This window comes from Suncus etruscus, chromosome 1, assembly GCF_024139225.1.
Source record: "Suncus etruscus isolate mSunEtr1 chromosome 1, mSunEtr1.pri.cur, whole genome shotgun sequence".
Classification (NCBI taxonomy): Eukaryota; Metazoa; Chordata; class Mammalia; order Eulipotyphla; family Soricidae; genus Suncus; species Suncus etruscus.
In genome coordinates this window covers 187,222,492-187,243,328 of record NC_064848.1, presented here as the reverse complement: position 1 = coordinate 187,243,328, position 20,837 = coordinate 187,222,492, and the positions used below count along the sequence as shown (strand labels likewise).

At 51.0% G+C, this 20,837-nt stretch overlaps 1 protein-coding gene across 1 annotated transcript; it reads right to left on the bottom strand.

The window, feature by feature from the left end:
* Positions 1-15,013: 15,013 nt before the first annotated feature.
* LRRC3C (leucine rich repeat containing 3C) lies at positions 15,014-15,778 on the bottom strand. Its single transcript, XM_049766990.1, has one exon. It carries the CDS (start codon positions 15,776-15,778, stop codon positions 15,014-15,016), a length of 765 nt encoding a protein of 254 aa, XP_049622947.1.
* Between the last annotated feature and the right edge of the window lie 5,059 nt (positions 15,779-20,837).

Here is a 20,837-nt window from a genome sequence, read left to right as displayed (position 1 = left end):
AGTGTAGGAATATCTTGTCCCCTTTATTTATTTATTTATTTTAGGGGGGCCACACCCAGCAGTGCTCAGAGGTTATTCCTGGCTCTGTGCTCAGAAATCGCTCCTGACAGGCTCAGGGGACCATTGGGGATGCTGGGGATCGAACCCTGGTCTGTCTGGATCTCTGCGTGCAAGACAAATGCCCTCCAACTATGCTATCACTTGGGCCCTGACCTTGTCCCCCTTTAGCTCTTCCTCCCAGATCCTCTCAGGCCCCCACCTCCATCATTTTCTTACCGGGAGCAATGCTGGGATGAATCCGGCAGCTGGGTCTGGCCCGGCCTGTGGGCTGCTGGGCCTCTGTCGCCTGCTTTATGGCCCAGGGAGGCCAGGATGCTACCTGGACCCCACCCACCCCATCTGCTGCTGAGTCCAGCGCCTCCTCTCCCTTCCGGGAGAACAGCATCAACCTGTTGGTGCGCTCTGACTTCCTCAGGGCTGAGGGGGTGGCTGGGGTGCGGCTAGGCAGGTGCCAGCGTGGGAGGGTTAGCCAGGCCCGAATGGATGCAGGTGGCTGGAGGGGCAAGAGGAGAGAGGGAGGTGCTGGGGGCTCAGAGGCTGCGGGAGAGGGGTGTGGAGCTGAGGGGAGAGGAGGGAAATCTGCTTGTCTGTCCTCTCAGGGCTCACCTGGGACTCAGGGCACCAGAGAGCTTGTGGGTTTGCACATCCCAGCAGAGTGGAGCAGCATGTGCCGAGCCCTTTTGCTCCCCAGCTGGAGCTTCTTCCTCCTTCTGTTTATTTAGTTACACGTGCCGTCCACAGCACCCCTGAGGCACAAGCCAGTGGAGGCAGAGAAGGAGAGTCCACTTCGCTCCCTCTTCAGCGGCTCTGCTCCTCATGGAATAACATGGACACACATGCACACAGGGATACATGGACACACAAACAACAGACACATACAAATAGACAGAGACACACATGGACACAGACACACACACAAATAGAGACACAGATACACACAAACACAGAGACACACAAATACAGAGACACACAAGGACACGACATGGACACACACAAATATACAGACACAAATAGACACGAACACACAGTCACAGAGGCACATGGACAGAGACACGAACAGACAGAGACATAGTTATAGACACACAGACACAGAGACACACAAAGAGACACTTCAGAGATATGCACAGAGACACATACAGAGATTCACACATACAGAGAGTCACACACACAGAGATATACATAGAGATACAGAGATTCACACAGACATGTGTGTGAGAGTCACAGGCAGTGGCACAGCAGGGTCAGAGAACACCCCCCTGGATGTCTGCTGTAGGGTCCCTGCACTCTCTGGAGGTAATATAAACCCTGCTCAAGAAGGTTTCCCCTGGGCCCGGAGAGATAGCACAGTGGCGTTTGCCTTGCAAGCAGCAGATCCAGGACCAAAGGTGGTTGGTTCGAATCCCGGTGTCCCATATGGTCCCCCATGCCTGCCAGGAGCTATTTCTGAGCAGACAGCCAGGAGTAACCCCTGAGCACCGCAGGGTGTGGCCCAAAAACAAAAACAAAAACAAAAAACAAAAACAAAAGAAGGTTTCCCCTTCCCAAGAAGATTCAGGGGGCCAGGGCACTTCTGATGGGACAGTGCAATCCAGGGTCTGGGGAGCTGGGCTCAGTGGTGTGGGGTCATCAGGATCACATTTAGGGCTAATAGGGTTCATAGATTTGGGGCCTCATGCATGTCAGTATGTCCCAGTCCTAGAGCTCCCCTTCCTTACTTACCTGACTTTTTTTGCCTGGGAGAGTTTGTTGCAGCGGGGCTGGGGTAGAAGGTAGGGGCTGAGGTTTGGTGCTTGAACCCTGTGGTGGGTGGGAGCTAGCAGGTCTATTTTCAGTGATTCTGAGGTCGGGATATGAGGTGCTGGAGGACAAACCCAGGGCCTCCCACATGCAAGGCAAGCATTCTGGAAATAATTTTATTTTATTTAAAATTTTGTGGGAGGGGGCCGGGTAGGTGGCGCTGGAGGTAAGGTGTCTGCCTTGCGAGCGCTAGCCAAGGAAGGACCTCGGTTCGATCCCCCGGCGTCCCATTTGGTCCCCCCAAGCCAGGGGCGATTTCTGAGCACATAGCCAGGAGTAACCCCTGAGCGTCAAACGGGTGTGGCCCAAAAACCAAAAAAAAAAAAAAAAATTTTGTGGGAGATGGGCCCGGAGAGATAGCACAGTGGCATTTGCCTTGCAAGCAGACGATCCAGGACCAAAGGTGGCTGGTTTGAATCCCGGTGTCCCATATGGTCCCCCGTGCCTGCCAGGAGTTATTTCTGAGCAGACAGCCAGGAGTAGTAACCCCTGAGCACCGCCGGGTGTGACCCAAAAACCAAAAAAAAAAAAAAAAAAAAATTTGTGGGAGAGGCCAGAGAGATAGCATGGAGGTAAGGCATTTGTCTTGTGTACAGAGTTTGGTGGTTCGAATCCCGGCATCCCATATGGTGCCCCGAGCCTGCCAGAGCAAATTCTGAGCCTGGAGCCAGGAGTGACCCCTGAGTGCTGCTGAGTGTGACCCCCCCAAAAATAAATAAATTTTTTTGGGGGGCCACATCCATTTGATGCTCAGGGGTTACTCCTGGCTAAGTGCTCAGAAATTGCCCCTGGCTTGGGGGGGGGGACCATATGGGACACCGGGGGATCAAACCGCGGTCCTTCCTTGACTAGCGCTTGCAAGGCAGACACCTTATCTCTAGCACCACCTCACCGTGGTGAGGCAATTTGGGGAGTGCTGCTTGGTTCCTGCTGTGTTGGGATTGACCAGGTCAACACCCTGATGATGTTACAGGGCTCCAGGGCTGCACTTAGTGATCCCTGGAGGGCTACATGGTGCTGGGAATTAAATCAGGGTCAGCTACATGCAAGGCAAGTACTTGAACCTCCATACCATCACTCTGGTCCCCAGAAAGGAGGAATTTTTTTTTTTTTGGACCCTACCTGGCAATGCTCAGGGGTTACTCCTGGCTCTGCATTCAGAAATAGCTTCTGGCAGGCTCTGGGGACCATATGGGATTCCGGAAATCAAACCAGGTTCATCCTGTATCAGATGCATGCAAGGCCAATGTCCTACTGCTGTGCTACCACTCCAGCCACTAGAAAGGAAGTTTAAAGAAAACTCAGCCCACACTGCTTAGACTTCGGAATGGCGTTTCTCTGTTGTCCTCCATATGCCCTTCCCCACCCTGTTCTACTGGTAGATTCCTAGTCTCATGCCAATGGCCCCAGTATTTCTGTGACTTTCACCTTGAGTCCCTTGGATGGTCCTGGGGGCTGACAAGGGGCATTTTGACCCAGGTTGCTCTAGAGCAGTGGTTGGCAACCTATGGCTCGCGAATCTTTACACTTTTAATGTGGCTCTTCTGTGTGCCGGGCGGCCACTCCAGGAGTCAGGACTCTGCTCCTAGCCTTTGTCAGTGCCCGCCCTGTGTGGTTCTCAAAATAAATTTTAATCGTGGTTTTGGGGAGATTTGGCTCAGTTGAAAAAAAAGGTTGCCGACCACTGGTCTAGAGGATATGGAGACAGTGACACTAGTACTGGGACATGTGCCTGCTCGTGTGTGAACTCGGGGCCTTCCAGATCTCACCTTGGGGGCTCCTCAGTGACATGAACAGCAACAAAGATGTGACCTTAAAAACCAGGGTGAGCGCATCAGGTTTCACCACCACTCACTAGAGCGAGTTGGTCAAATGGAGGTTTTTCCGGAGAAGTCAATGGGGACTGGTGATTAGGCTTAAGACATTCAGCAACCTCCCCCAAAATTTTACTCTACCCCCTCCAAGTCTTGTTCATGATGACAGATGTGCCCAAACTCTTCTCTGCGTCTTTTTAATTAATTAATTAATTGTTGGTTTTGGGTCACACCCAGTGGCGCTCAGGAGCTACTCCTGGCTCTGGGCTCAGAAATTGCTCCTGGCAGGCACGGGGGACCATATGGGATGCCGGGATTCGAACCACTGTCCGTCCTGGATTGGCTGTGTGCAAGACAAACGCCCTACCTCTACGCTATCTCTCTAGCCCCTCTTCTCTGAGTCTTGACTGGTGGTCCTGTCCTGCCCCATCACTATTGGTGTACCCACAGCCACTTGGCGCCCATACCGCCTGTGGCTCTCGCCATACCCGCAGAGACGTGGGTGAGGTGGGGGTCACTCACCCACGAGCCAGCATGAGTGCTCAGATACACATGTGACATTGGTCCCGACTCTTCCTGTTTTCCTGCTTCTTCCTGGCTCTGCGCCTCATCCTCTCTGGATCTCTGACTTGGTGCTGAGACAAGAGACCACCGTGCTCCAGTCTTTTTTTTTTTTCTTTTGGTGGTGGGGTACACTTGGCGGCACTCATGGGTTACTCCTGGCTCTGTGTTCAGAAATCACTCCTGGCAGGCTTGGGGGACCATATAAGATGCCTGGGATTGAACCCAGGTCGGCCGCATTCAAGGCAAGTGCTCTGCCCACCTGTTCTTGCTGAGGGCTTGCTTGAGTCCATCAGAATTGGGAGTCCCTCTCTCATTACTCTAGCCCTTCTCTTTACTCTCGACCTATGGCACTTCATCTACCAGGCCTGTCTCTACTGCACTCCACTGTTCTGTCCCCCTTGTTGTTTAATAGTGTTCTGAGCAAGAGGCTTGGAGGGTTCACAGCTGAGAGGAGAATAAGGGGTGACCTGAGTTGAAAAGCCTGGGCTGGGGCCGGAGAAATAGCACAGCAGTAAGGCGTTTGCCTTAGACGCAGGACAGTGGTTCGAATCCCTGCATCCCATATGGTCCCCCGTGCCTGCCAGGAGCTATTTCTGAGCAGACAGCCAGGAGTAACCCCTGAGCAACGCCAGGTGTGGCCAAAAAAAAAAAAAAAAAAAAAAAAAAGAAAAAAAAAAGAAAAAAGAAAAAGAAAATCCTGGGCTTTTGGAATCATCATTGAAGATTTATCACAGTCCTGTACTCCTTGTTCCCCCAGGTAACCACACCCACAATTTTAGGGACAACATAGAATTGCTTTCGGCTCATGGAGTTCCTTCTCTTTGGAATCCTGGCTTGTGTTCAGAGGAATCTAGGACAAAATTGTCATTGTGATGGAAGAGGCCTCAGTGAGACTAAGAGGTCATTCAATATTGAAACAGGTGCTTGGGGGTGTTTGTGGTACTGATGCAAGTGGCAGGCTTTGCTTTCTTGCTCCCTCTGCTGGTCAGTCAAAGGAGGTACGATTGATAATTGTCGAAGGAGAGGACCAAGTCTGGGTGGTTGCTAGGAGATGGGTATCAGGAAGGGAAGGAATTGATTGACTTAGGGATGCTGGTTCCTGTTCTCTGGATATGGAATGTCTCTCTGCCCCCATAGTGATTTGAAATGCAAAGAGACACAATGACACAGACTATTATTTTCTCAATGAATTTTATTTCTCTTCTAGGTCCTTTTGCTTTCCAGAAGATGCCTGTGAGGAAAGAGACGGTTTTGGTCTCCTGGAGTCCGCTAGACTGGAAAGCACTTGTTCTTGGAAAGAATAAGAAGAATCTGCAACTCAGGAAGTGTTAGGGCAGAGGAAACTCTGATTCACTTATAAGTCTTGAGGTGACATTTGGGAGAAGTCACATATTTCCAGACCTCTGTGAAATGAAAGGAGGTGTAATGGCTGGGGTAAGGTAGGTAGTGACAGGTGAAAGGCAGGCAGGACTTCCTGTGGAGGTGCAGGGAGACTGGTATTCAGATTTGGCATTATGTATTTTGCATAGGAGGTTGAGTTTTCGATTAAGACCCAGATCACAACTGGGTGCATACCTCCATTAATTCCCGTTTATAAAAAGAGTAACTTACCTAGACTTTTGGTTTTGAATAACATCATATGGAGCTCGGGGGATAATCCTGGCTTTGTGCTCAGGGGTTGTTCCTGGTGGTACTTGGGAGACCCTATGCAGTGCTAGGATGGAATCTGGGATTCCCATGTCAAGCCTGTACTTCAGTATGTTGTTGAGTCATCTCCCAGTCCCTATCTATTAGAAATAAATTTAAATTATTTATTTTTATTATTGGAAGTGCTGGGTGGGGATACATGAGGTTCTAGAGATCAAACCCACAGTTTCACATGCCCATGGAATATGCTCTACCACCTGAGTCACATCCCTAGTCTGTAGTTCATTCTTTTTTTTTGGGGGGGGGGGCACATTCAGTAGTGCTCAGGGCATATTCCTGGTTCTATGCTCAGATATCATTCCTGGCTAGCTTGGGAAACCCTAAGGGGTACTGGGTAGGCTGTGTGCAATGCAAACACCAGATATGTTGAATATTACTCTGTCTCACTTCCTCCCAGATGTTATTCTTTTTTTTTTTTTTTGGGCCACACCCGGCGGTGCTCTGGGGTTACTCCTGGCTGTCTGCTCAGAAATAGCTCCTGGCAGGCACGGGGGACCATATGGGACACTGGGATTCGAACCAACCACCTTTGGTGCTGGATTGGCTGCTTGCAAGGCAAACGCCGCTGTACTATCTCTCCAGGCCCCCAGATGTTATTCTTAATTCCTAGAAAATGTGAAGATTTCTTCCCAAATAAGCATTGGAATCCAAGACATCTCCAAATTTCCGGCTGAGCAGATATAGACTCCTGGGATGCGTGGTTGTCCCAAAGTTATGCTGAAAACTGAAGAAGGGGATCAAAGTCGGGGGCAGACATGGAGGTGTCCACTCCTGCCACTCCTAACATTTTATTGTCAGCCTCCCTCCCCAGCAGGCCAGTTGGGGCAAGCAGGCATGCCCTGCTCAGCCAAACTCAGTTAACAGCTCATCCTTGCACCCTCATTCTTCCTGAGTTCATAAAGATGTCTTGAAACAGGTGCCAAGGCTCCTGTTTACATGACTGATGAGAGGAAGTTTCCATTGTAAAGAGCCCTGGAACCTGAGCTCTTTGTGGGTGTACCTCCCTGAAAAGCCTGCAAAGTGCCTCTCCATTTCACTAGCTCCTTCCCATGTAACACTCTCAGCACCGGTGTTTCTTTGAGTGGCACACCAGGGATTAGGTGATGCCTGGGATTAAGCCCAGGCCTCCTGCAGGCAAACACATGTACTATTCTTTAAGGCCTTCCCTTGGCCCCAATTTTGAAATTTTTTTTTTTTTTTTGGCAACACCTGGCTGTGTACTCAGAAAACCACATAAGGTGTTAAGGATGAAATCCAGGTCAGTTTTATGCAAGGCCAGCACCTTTTCCGTGTTGTATATGTAAACATTTTACGGGATTATTATGTTACTGACCCTACCCTGATCGGTGATTGTGCCCTACCCTAGGGTGTGACCTGGCATTCTGCCCCCACCCTAGGGTGGTACCTGATTCTGCTTCCACCATTGGGTGGTATCTGATCCCACCATTGAGTGGTACCTGATTCTGGGGGATAAAAACAAGGGTCTGTGGAAGGCGAGGGGCTTTTTGGTTGGAACTGATGCTGAGACATTGGACTTCAGTCTTGTCCACCGAATAAAGCTAATATTTCCACAAGCCTGACTGCGAGCTGCTTACCCGACGTTTCACCTAAGAACTGCTGGCAGACCCGTGCTCCGAGCTGGAGGGGAAAGACCTCATCCTCCATCCCTCCATCAGTCAACCTCTTCAGGGGCTGACTTGCAACAACCCACAGTACTATCTCTTGACCCTCTGAATAGTTTTTGACAAGGAGCCTTGCATTTCCATTTTGCACTGACATCCACGGGCTACATGGCAGGTCCTACTTTGTACCATTGGGTCTAACACAGTAGACCTGTGATCTGTGATCTGAGAGCACAGCAGAGCAACCAAGGCGGTGGAGGATGAACCCAGCCAGTATGGAATGGGAGGACTGGACTAGTTCAGCATCCTCTCTCCCTCTTGGACGCCCCGGGGCCTAGTGAGATGGCTCACTGAGATCCATAGTCCTGTAAAAGATGCCATCAGCTGCATATTCTTAGAGACACAGGGAGCTCCCAGAGGGAGGCCTTCCTTAGACCGCAGTCTAAAGCTGCCTCCCACGAGTAGAAGTCCTGGCCGATAACCTGGAAAGGGAGGCAGGTGTCCTCCGGACTAGTGACCTTGATTCCAGGCTTCGGAGGATGCGGATTCGGTCGCTTCCTGAAGCCTTGTCTGTCTCCTGTCCGCCTTAGTTCGGCTCTCTCCACCCAGCCCCACACCTGATGCCCTGGCCTAGCGCGCTCAGCTTGGCTTGTACCACTTCAGATTGCTAGGCCCTAGACGGTCTAGGGCAGTGGTGGGCAAACCGTGGCTCGTGAGCCACACGTGGCTCTTCACACTTTTAATGTGGCTCTTCTGCATACTGGGCGGCCGCTCCAGGAGTCAGGACTCTGCTCCTAGCCTCTGTCAGTGCGCGCCCTGTGTGGCTCTCAAAATAAAGTTCAATCGTGGTTTTGGCGAGATTTGGCTCTGTTGAAAAAAAAAGGTTGCCCACCGCTGGCTAGGCAACCATCTCCATCCCTCACCGACCCCATTTCACTCTGCTAAGCCCTTGCTTATAGACTTCGCAGCCCTTTGAGATCATCACTCAGCTCACCTCAAAATCCCTATCTCCCTCCAGCACCCATGCACTCAAGCACTCCAGCACTTGCTTAAGAAATACACCCAATGGGCCCGGAGAGATAGCACAGCGGCGTCTGCCTTGCAAGCAGCTGATCCAGGACCAAAGGTGGTTGGTTCGAATCCCGGTGTCCCATATGGTCCCCTGTGCCTGCCAGGAGCTATTTCTGAGCAGACAGCCAGGAGTAAGCCCTGAGCACCGCCGGGTGTGGCCCAAAAACAAAACAAAAACAAAACAAAAAGAAATCCACCCACTCTGCTTAACCACGCCTTCCCAAAGAAACCCCGCCCACAAAACCCCGCCTCCACATGGAACTCCGCCTCTAATCAGTGCCCGCCCTATTAAAACCCCGCCCCTCAACATAGCCACACCCCTTAACTGAAACCCCGCCCTTAACGTAGCCATGACCTCCCTGTAAAACCCGTCCCTCTATATAACCACGCCCCTTGACTGAAATCCCGCCCTTAAACATAGTCCCGCCCCTCAACGAAGCCACGCCCTAACAAGCTCCGTCCTTCAACATAACCACGCCCTTAATAGAACCCCGCCCATCAACATAGCCACGCCTCTTTGATACTTCGCCCTTCAACATAGCCTCCCTGTTAGAAACCCCGCCCCTCGATATAGCCACGCCTCCTTCCACATAGCTCCGCCCTCCCTTTAGAAACCCCGCCGCCGCTCTACGTGGCCCCGCCATCCTCACCTGAGATCCCGCACGCACGCAACGCAGCAACACGTCACCTCCCTCCCTGCCACTCAACATAGTCCCCGCCCTAGGCCCCGCCCAGTCCATTTCCTGACGTGGCGGGAAGGAGCCTCAGGCTTGCCTGAGCTTTGGCTGTAGGGCAGTGGTGATCAGGACCTGTCGCAGCGCACCCGCCTCGACGTGACTGGGCCAGCGGGTCCTCCTTCCCCGGGACCCCCATCCCCAGGGCACAGCGTGTCTGGGTTTTGCCGTCCTGGGTCCTTCTGCCAGCCGGTTCTCACCTTGGGAGCATGAGTCGGTGTGGGCTGGCAAGGGCGCTGTGCGGATCCAAGGTGTAAGGTTCACCACTTGATGACTGAAACCCAACTACGAATATGCTTGTAATCACGGTGCTTAAATAAAGCTTTGAAAATTAAAGAGAAAGAAAGGTGCACCGCTTCTAACGCTGCTTCCCAGGGATTAGGATAACTTGTGCTTTCCAGAAAGCCAAACTTTCAAAATCCTTAGGGCTCTTGGTAAAAAACGAGAGGGGTGCAGTCCCAGGGCCCCTGTGCATTACGGCTGGGAGACCCTCCACTGTCTCCCTTGTGCCCTGAGCATGCCCCTGAAGCGGTACCACCAGGGTCCAACCTTCCTCCCAGGCAGGGGAAGGGGAGAAGGCCATCAAGTTTCTAATCTGAAAGGCCCAAGTCCAGTGGGGAAGCCTTGTCCCTCCTCTTGGAGGAGCTGCCTGTTGACTTTTTTTTTCTTTTTGTTTTTGTTTTTGGGTCACACCCAGCAGCGCTCAGGGGTTACTCCTGGTTCTACGCTTAGAAATAGCTCCTGGCAGGCTCAGGGGATCATATGGGATGCCGGGATTCGAATCACCGTCCTTCTGCATGCAAGGCCAACACCCTACCTCCATGCTATCTCTCTGCCCCGCCTTTTTTTGGTGCCTGTTGGCTTTTGATTTGATGCTGATACCCCTCACTGTGGCCCCTCACTGTGCAGTGGCTGGCACAGGTGTGTGTGTATGTGTCTATGTGTCTGTGTATGTGTGTCTGCATTTACATGTGTGTATAAGGGGCTGGTACAGGTATGTGTGTATACATGGTGTGCTTGTAGGCCTTTGTGTGTGTGAGTGTGGCACTCTCACCCTAGACAGGAAGGCGAGGTCATAGCTAGGCCCCCCCCCTTGTTCTTTACTCTCTTTTGTCCAAGCTCAGAGGTCCCCAAAGAGGCAGCATCCGTCTCATTCAATAGTTTGGGGGTTCATATCCTCCCACCCTGACACTGGGGCCCTTCCTGCTCCACAGGGCAGGAAGTATCTGCAGGAAGAGGCTCCCCTGCACCCCTTCACATTCTCCTTGGCTGGCTGGCTTGCTATGTCCCCTCAGTTTGTGCCTGGGAGCTAAGCTAGGTATGTGGCTTCCTTGGGCCCTGGCAGTTGAGTGTCCGATATGGGGGGTTCTGTAGTATACCCTCTCTTCCTTAGCTGTTTCTCAGTCCTGGTGTGGGGTGGCCAGAGCGATAGTGCAGTGGGCAGGGCACTTGTCTTGCATGCAGCTGACCCAGGTTCGGCCGATTCCCAGAGCCTGCTAGGAGTTAATTCCTGAGTAACCTGAGTACTGCTGGGTGTGGACATAAAACAAAAACCAAAACAGAGTCCCAGTGTGGGGGTGTCTCCAGACAGAGCCCCTAAGGTGCCTGATCCCAAGAACAGATATGGATGGAGTAAGAACAATTATGCCAGCCCTTCCCTCTTTTCTAGCTGGGAGTCCGAGAGTTAAGGGCCAGGTTTCCATGTTCAGACTCTGACCAGGGTTCAGGCAGGGGGTCTCAATCTGTGGAACCTTCTGTGATGGCTGAGTTGCAGCTGCTGCTTCTGACCCTCTCACTCACCAAGTTCTGACTCAGACCCTACTTGGGGGGTGCTGCAGGGGTGCAGCAGGGTACCCTGTTACCTCCCCACATATATCTTCTTTCTCCACACTTCCTTTACATCTTCCTCCTTTTTCCATCTGTCCTGGCTCCAGGCAGGCAGAATCTAAGTTGAATCAAATGAGGCCCTGAGTGGGATTGGGGGTACATTTTTGGAAGATAGAGAGTTGGGGCCACACCTGGTGGTGCTCAGGAGACAACACACAGTGCTGAGGGCTGCTCCTAGACTGGCCACATGAAAGGCAAATGCCCCATCTGCTAGGCCTGTGCACCCCAAGCTCCCCTCAGGATGGAAGTGGGACTGGGATGAGTGGAGGCAGCATGTGGAGTGGACTTAGATTTGCTCAGAACCTCTCCTCATGGGAGATGGACAAGGTTTCAGGAAGACACCGTGATAGACTGCGACTCTCCCTGGCTGGCGCTGCCCTGGCCAAGCTCCCTGAGTCAGCACACCTGCCCTGGAGCCTGGTGCCAGCGGTGGAGGGTGGAGGAGCTGCGATGATAGACTTAGGGTGGCATGGGATGGTGGCCAGCCAGCCCCTGGCCAGGATATCACTGAATATGAACCTCCCACTTTCTTTTTTTTGGGGGGGGTGTCACACCGAGAAGCGTTCAGGGGTTACTCCTAGCTCTATGCTCAGAAATCGATCCTGGTAGGCTCGGGGGACCATATGGGATGCTGGGATTCGAACCACTGACCTTCTGCATGCAAAGCAAATGCTTTACCTCCATGCTATCTCTCTGGTCCTGAACCTCCCACTTTCTAGCTAATTCCCCATCCTGCAGCATCCCTGAAAGTGGGATGGCCTAGGTATCCTCAGAGTAGAGTGGGGGCTCCCAAGTTTTCCTGAAACCAGACCTAGAGTGATTTTTCAGTTTTGGAGTGTCAAGAGCTTAGAGGGGTGCTAGAAGGGATGAGGAGGTCAGGCTGAAGTGCAGGTGTGGTGTGTGTATGAGTCTGTAAGTTATCCATATAGACAGGCTCCTCTGCTGGGTCAAGAGGATGGTGCACGCCTGTATATGTATATGTGCATGTACATGTGTGTGCTATATGCATGCATAAGTGGGTGGGTGTAGACAGGTTCTGTGTAGATAGATAGTATGCATATGTAGTGCTATGTATGTGTATACATAAACAGGTTGTATGCATATATGTAAATATAGATAGGTGCTTGGATATGTGTACTGTGTATGTAGACAGATGTGTGCCTGTGTTGATATGTTTAGATCAGCTAAACGTGCATGTTGGTATGTGTAGACAAGTTGTGTGCATAGGTATGTGTGTGCTGGTGTGTGTAGATAGGTGTGTTTATATGAATGTATGTAGACAGGTGTGTGCATGTATTGGTATGTATGGACAGGCTGTGTGCCTATGTTTGATGTGCTGGTATGTATATGCCGCTGTGCCCTGAGAGGCTCCCAGCTCTGCCCAGGCTTTGACCCAAGTTGGGTGGTTCTGTGGTTCTTCTCTTTGGTTTCTATTGGGGCTCCTGGTACTTCCCCCCATAGCAGCTGCTTCCTCAGCAGGGGACCACAGAGATGGATCAGCTGCTCTGAGACAGGGTGAACTGACCCTGTGGGTCCCAGAGAAGCCCCTTCTGAGAGAGGTAGCCTATACTCTTCCATCCCAGGAATTCTCTCATTGAGATGGAATGCATGGAATTTCTCTCTGGCAGGAGTTGGGGCTCAGCTCACAGTGCTCATTGCTCTCAGATACCCTGACTCTGTCTCCCTCCTCCCAGTGGTTCTCGTTCCAGGTCCCTGACTCCATTTGTTCAGTGCCATCATCTTTAGTTAAGGACATTAGGTTCCGGGAGGGAGGAGGGTGAGGAGTGAGCCCTGAGACCCACAGGAATGGCACCCAGACCCAGGGGTGCCTGGGTGTCAGGCACCACACTCTCACCTCACTGAAGGCCACTCATTACCAGGGAAGAGATGGGACATAACTGGAAGTGCCTTTGTCTAGTTGTCCAATAACATTCTGGGCTGGGACCCTTTATTCTCCCCACTGTGTTCCAGCTCTCCAGGGATACATCCCCAGTTCAGGCATAGGGCAGACTGCTGTTCCCCCAAGGAAGGTGTTCAAGAAGCTCCAGAATGTAAAGGGGAAGCAGAGTCTCTGAAAAGGAAACAGGGTACAGGCAGAGGAGCCCAGACAGGAATGGAGGATAAGTCCCCAGCCCCTTCCCATGTCTGCACAGGATTCCAGCCCAAGTGGGTCTTGCTGTTGCCCAGATATTCCAAGTGGTTTTATTTCCCCTTCCAAACTAGAACAATCATACAGCAGGTAGGGTGCTTGCCTTGCACAGTCGACCCAGGACTAATCCCAGCACTAATCCCAGATGGTCCCCCAAGCACTTCCAGGAGTAATCTCTGAGCACAGAGCCAGGAGTAAGCCCTGGCATTGCTGGGTGTGTCCCTCACAAAACAAAAACAAAACAACAACAAAATAAAACATCAAAAGAAAAGTTCTAACAAAGTCAAACTAAAACAACCAAAAATTAAAAAAAAAAACCAAACAAACAAAAAACCAAAAGAAAAGTTCTCTTTTTCCTTTTGTTCCTTTGTTCCTCCTCCCTGCCTCTTACCTTCTTTCCTACCTTCATTGATGTTGTTGCTGAGATGTTTGTTTGCTACTACCTGGCAGTGGTGCTCACACCATGTTTGTCAGCGCCACCCTTTCTGACTGCGCTCACACTCAAGAGTGATGCTTGGGGTGGGGGGAACGACACCGAAGAGATAGCATGAAAGCAGAAGGGTGCTGGTTCGAATCCTGGCATCCCATATGGTCCCCCGAGCCTGGCAGGAACGATTTCTGAGCATAGAGCCAGGAGTAATCCCTGAGCACTGGCGGGTATGACTCAAAAACCAAAAAAAAAAAAAAAAAAAAAAAAAAAAAAAAAAGTGGTACTCACTGGGGGTCATTCCTGTCAGTTGTGCTTCGGATATGCAGCGAGATCAGAAATTGCCGGGAGAGGCAGGGACCACTTAGCAGAGCTGCCTGCATCATGTTGCACATGTGGTGGCCCCAGGAACCAAATGCTTGACCCTGCTTACAAGGCAAGGTTACAAGTGCCCAGTCATTGAGCTTTCCTCATGTGCTTTCACACGTGTGTTTATTTTGTTGTTTTGTTTTTATTTGTTTTGCTTCCTCCCTTTCAGCTAGAGTCTTGTTTTTTTTTTTTTTTTTTTCTGCCCAAAGCCTTTCCTTGTTTTTTGTTTGTTTGGGGGTCACAACCAGCAATGTTCAGGGCTTGTTCCTAACTCTGCACTTTTAGGGATCATTTCTTGGTAGTGCTCAGGGGATGGTATGGGGTCCTGGGGGTTAGACCTGGGAAATCAGCATGCAAGGCAAGTGCCCTCCTTGCTGTGCTATGGCTCAGATCCCTGCCCAAAGTCTATTTATTCATTTTGTGTTGCTGGGCGCTATCTCCAGCCTTCTGGTTTTTTTTTTGTTTGTTTGTTTGTTTTTTAAATCCCTTTAATGCTCCAGGCAGAGAAGCCTTTGCAGTCGCCTCTGCCAGCTCCTGTCTCTGAGTTGGCATACACAGTGCCTAATTCCCTTCTTTTTTTTGTCCCCCCCCCCCCCACCTTGTGACTGTGGACTCTGGGAGCTCTGGGTCTTGGGTGTCAGGATCTGACACAATCCAGGCACAGAGGTGGGTGTCCCATAGGCACCAGGGCTGCCCTCGGTTGAGAGAGATATAGATCAGGTAATTGGGAGACAAATTAGGGGTTGGTGGTGGTCCTTAGTGGTCAGGAGGGGAAGCAAAATAAGGGGGACTTTGAGTTGGGGTTGTGGCCCTCAAAGCACTGTGCTGAGGGTGGAGGAGTCTTCTGAGCGCACGGGCAGCGCTGGGGGCCTCTTAATGGGGCGCCGGGTCTCGTCCCGATTCTGCCACACATAATGGGCCAGATAGGCCCCGACCAGCACCATCCAGCCCCCCATGACGACCAGCAGGGCTACATCGGTGCTCCTCGGGGCCCCAGCACGCCCTGGCCCACACAACTCCTCTTCCCCAGCCAGTGGCAGGAACTCCTGCCCCACCAGGTCTGGCCTGGCCCCTGGACCACACACAATGCCCGTGGCTGTGCCCGGTGCCAGCCTCACCTGCCTGAGCACCTCCTGGAGGGCACAGTCACAGCGCCAGGGGTTGGCTGACAGGTTCACTTGGATCTGCAGCCTGGAAAAGGCCTCCACAGGCAGCGAAGCCAGTTGGTTGGCTGAGAGATCAAGAAGGCGTAGAGTCTCCTCCAGGCCCTGGAAGGCAGCCCCTGAGAGGTGGGCAAGGATGTTCTGAGACAGGTCCAGTTCCTCCAGGAAGGCCAGGTGCTGGAAGGCTCCTGCGGGCACCGATGCCAGCCGGTTGGCATCCAGGTAGAGCTTGCGGGTGTCATTGGGGATGCCAATGGGCACAGTGCTCAGGCCGGCCTGGCTGCAGCGGAATGTCGGCTCACCTGCTTCCTCAGCCACGTAGCAGCCTGGGGGAGGTGCCCAGGGGCTGGGCATGGCTCCCCCAGTGCCTATCACCAGCAGGAGAGGCAAAAGGTAGTGGGCAGGGGTGAACATGGTCACTGACCAGTGTAGTCCTGGAGGGAACTGGAGCTGGGGATGAGAAATCCTTTTGGAGAGAACAGTCTAGACTGGCATTAACCAACCTTGCCCCAGCCTGGTCCCCACTGGTTTCCTTGCTGTAGCCATTCCCCTGCCTAGTCCTCTTGGTTGGCCCCTGACTCATGCTATGGTCCCCCCCACTGACATGATTTTCATCTGTGTGAAATATTCTGGGGGCCCACTGGGATCTGGTGGGTTCTGGATAATTAATGCTGCTCTGGAGGATCCTGTATTTCCCCTGGAGTTTTCTGGGCTGTCTATTTGGGGTGGGGTTTCCTCCTTTGGGGAGTATCTCATACGTGGCTTGCAGTTTTGTTTCCTTTAGTGGGGTCTAAGGCCTCAGGTGAAAAGTCTTCCAGATCTGAGATTCTTCCAAAGTCTCTGATTCTGGAAACTTTAGAGGTTCTTGAGGGCCTGAGAGATGGTTCAATGGGCTGAGGACATGCTTTGCATGCAGGAGGCCCAGGTTTCATCCCTGGCATCACACAGTTCCCCGAACATGCCCAAGACCAAAATGGAAAACCAAGTCAGAAATGGCACTAGGAGTAATCTCAAAACAACAGGAAACCTAAGTCTTCTGGACTGGGGATTTCTGAGCAGCTGACATACCCGGTACTGATCTCCTTCACTGGCATCAGGTTATTTCCTACCAGCTTACATGAGGTTGCTGGGTCAGCGCCCGTGTGATGCAGTTGCAAGCCTCAAGGTGCTATGTCTACTAGGCAGCTATGCAAAGTGGCCCATAGGCCACACTTTTGGGCCCACCCATCTGCTTTTCTGGAGTAGCCCCAGTGGAGTCAGCCCAGTAGAGTCCTTTGCTCCCCTTGCCACCCTCTACCATACCCCACTTCCAGCCTCTTCCCTGTTGGCACCTTCTCCCACATGTCCCTCTCACCGGAAGTAGCAGCTCAAACTCTGGGGACCCTTCTCCAGAGGCTCTGCTTGCTCATAGCTGCTGAAAGTCCGAGGTAGGGGCCCCAAGTGTTGGGTTTCTTGGCATGTGACTCTGGGCTGCAGGTCTCAGATACCTGAGCCACGGTCGGGTCAGGTGTCGCCAGGAGAGGGCAGATCCCAGGCCTGATGAACTGCCCAGAAGAACAGGTCTGTCGCTTCCTGGGGCTCCCCTATGACCCTCAAGATCTGAATTTCCTTTTCCTCCAGAGGTCTGAGTTGAGACTCTGCTCCCTAGAACCTTGGCCCCAGGCCTTGCAGCCTGGTCCAGGAGAAAGACCCCTGCTCCACAGGTCCAGAGGGAAAAAAGGGGCCTCCAGCAGCTGAGCTTTCCACTCTATTTTTCTCCCTTCAGCTGTGGTTTTTCCACCAGGCTGAGAAAACTTTCCTCAGCTTTTCCCCCTGGAAAACATCATTCCAGAAGACTCCAGTCCTGCCCCCTCAGGGGTTTGGACCCCGTCACCTGTTGTATTAAATATTAATTATAAAGTCCTTGGTGTTGCATGGAGTCAGCCTGGCGCCTGCTGCTCCTTTTGTGTTCTGCATGCAGAGGACCAAGTTCAATGCACCATATAGGCAGGTACAGCCCTTATGCCCCTTACTACTGCTGTGGAGTTCCACACAACAACCCCCCCTCCCCCCCAAGAACACTCTGGACAGGAGCTGACTTAAGTTCTCTCAGTTTGCTGAAATAAATTGGTTGGTACTTTTGTTTGCCTTCATGACTAGAAGCTAAGGAGGCATTGGACAGGACCATAATGATAGTACAATAAATAGGGCCCTTGATTTACACATAATTGACTTGGGCTTGATTCCTGGCATCCTATGTGGTCTGTTGAGCACAGCCAGGAATAATTCCTGAATGCAGAGTCAGGAGTATGATCCCCAAACAAACAAAGGAAAAATGCTGGTGATAGAAAGCAAACAAAAATAATGAAAAGAGGGGCTGGAGAGATAGCCCAGTGGTAAGGCATTTGCCTTGCACATGGCCTACCTGGAAAGGACCTGGGTTTGATTCCTGGCATCCTGTGTGGTCCCCTGAGCCTGCCAGGAGTAATTTCTGAGCACAGAACCAGGAGTAACCCGAGTGCCACCAGGTGTAGCCCAACAACCAAAAAAAAAATTATAAAAAAAATAACAAAAGGGGGCCAGAGAGATAGCACAGTGGTAGGGCATTTGTCTTGCAAGCAGCTGATCCAGGACCAATGGTGGTTTGAATCCTGGCATCCCATATTGACCCCTGAGCCTTCATAAAAGGGGCTATTTCTGAGCACAGAACCAGGAGTAACCCCTAAGCACTGCCAGGTATGACCCCAAAACCAAAAAAAAAAAAGACCTTGGAGAATTATTCCCCAGGATTTCTTAACCATAACAACAAAAACAACAACAACAATTGTTTTTGGGTCACGCGATGTTCAGGGGTTACTTCTGGATCTGCACTCAGAAATTGCCCCTGGCAGGCTCAGGGGACCATATGGGATGCTGGGAAATGAATCACTGTCAGTCCTGGGTCAGGTGTGCAAGATAAACACCCTACTCTATCTATCATCCTATGCTATCTCTCTGGCCCCAATAATTATTTTTTATTTTTTTGGTTTTGGGCCTCATTTAACGATACTCATTACATTTGATTTTGTGTCCAGAGTTCACTTCTGGCAGGATTTAGGGACCCTATGGGCTGGCAGGGATTAAAACTTGGTTGATTGTGTGCAAGGTAAACACCCTCCTCGATGCACTACAACTCCAGCCCCTAGTCATTATTGATAGTTCATGCCACCCTTTGTCACCAAGCTCCCTTAATATTCACTGGGCAGTGAAAGGGAACAGGAGGGTCACAAAGGAGGTGAAGGGCAGATCTTGCAAAGGCCTTCCTAAGAATAATTTTCTAAGAGATGGACAGCCAGGATCAGTCACATAATTGTAGATCCAGGGGCACAGAAATGTGAGGCTTTTTGTTGGCAAACCAAGATTTCCAAGATGGCAACAGGAGAGAGTCAAGCCTGAGCAGGGTCTTTTGAGCATAGAGTGTCAGGCCCAGTGACTATATAGATGCCATCTCTATGACACTGGTCCTCGAGGTGACCTTTGAACCCAGTTCCAGGAATGTGATGGGGCCAGACTCAGATGGCAGGGAACTGGTGATGTCACCTCTGAGCAGTCCCCACCTCTGACTAACTCCTGTGATATCTGTAGGGGAATTTCTCAGACTTATATTGGTCCAGGAAATCAGATATCACATTTCTTTTTCTTTTTTTTTTTTTTTGGGCCACACCCGGCGGTGCTCAGGGGTTACTCCTGGCTGTCTGCTCAGAAATAACTCCTGGCAGGCACGGGGGACCATATGGGACACCGGGATTTGAACCAACCACCTTAGGTCCTGGATCGGCTGCTTGCAAGGCAAATGCCGCTGTGCTAATCTCTCCGGGCCCTGATATCATATTTCTATGGTCAGGAAAGAGACACAACAAGGCTGTTGAGTTCATATTATTAGGTCAACCTCTTCCACAGATCCTTGGGGGTTCAGGACTCTAGCTGACTGAGGAACAGAAAAGTGCCAGAACTCCCCTTTTCCTCTAGCAGAGGTTTCACTAAGGTACCAGAGATGAGGCTGGCTGTGATTCCCTTCTTACACTAGGGCAGCTTTCAGGAAAACATGGGACTTTGATAGCCAACAATCAAGAAGCTCACAATGAGGTACACAGGAGAATCTAATGGGGGTAGTGGATGTGGCAACTGCTGATGATGCAGAGTGCTTGGCTAGTGACAAGGGAGAACTGGGAGGAATGAGGAGATATTGGTAGAATGGTGGACAGTGCAGGCTGGGGGTGGATAGTTGTACAGAAAATTTTCTTCTACTATTCATTGGATCTTCCACACAATCATCCATGCAACCACCCATCTGTCAGTCCATTAGTCCACCTGTCTGTTTAACCATGCATCTATTCAACCATCCATTCATCCATCTGTGGGTTATCCATTCACATAACTATCCATTTTTCTGTACATCCATTTATTCACCTGCCCATCTATCTATCTATCTATCTATCTATCTATCTATCTATCTATCTATCTATCTATCTATCTATCTATCTATCTATCTATCTATCTATCTATCTATCTATATTTGTGCAATCACACATCCATTTAAGCAGCCTCCATCCATCCACTCATCTGTCTATTCATCCATTCATCCATCCATCCATCCATCCATCCATCCATCCATCCATCCATCCATCCATCCATCCATCCATCCATCCATCCATCCATCTATCCATCTATCCATCTTTACTCATTTAGCTATGACTTTATGTTATCCCCATGTTCCAAGAACTGTGCTCTTGGAAGGGGAAGAGAGATCCTTGCTCTCCAGATGCTGTGCCTTTAACTGTGGGTAGAGCTGCTGCACATTAAAATCACTTGGGGTAGCTTTTAAAATTTAATTATACTTGAGAAGCACCTCATCAAGCAAATGATCTCCAGGGATGGGGTGTAGGTACTGGTATTTTTTGAGAGCTCTTCAATTATTTCTTTTCTTTTCTTTTTTTTTTTTTTTGGGGGGGGTCACACCTGGCAGGGCTCAGGGGTTACTCCTGGCTCTACGCTCAGAAATCACTCCTGGCAGTCTCAGGGGACCATATGGGATACCGGGATTTGAACCACCGTCCTTCTGCATGCAAGGCAAACACTTTACCTCCATGCTATCTCTCCGGTCCCTTCAATTATTTCTAACATGCAGCTGGAGCAGAGAAATGTTGGTCTCCGGGACAATGTGGACATGTCCACACGTCTCCCAAGTGGGCTCATGCCTGCTGCCACTAACACAGCATGAGGAAAAATATTTCTTTTTGGTTTTTGGGTCGCACCTGACGGCACTCAGGGGTTATTCCTCACTCTGCACTCAGAAGTCACTCCTGGTAGGCTCGGGGGACCATATGGGATGCAGGGAATCAAACTGGAGGCCGCAAGCTGGGTTAGCCGTATGCAAGGCAAGCACCCTACTATTGTGCTATCACTCTGGCCCTACATGAGGAACTTTAAAGCACAGAGAGCATAATTATTTGTG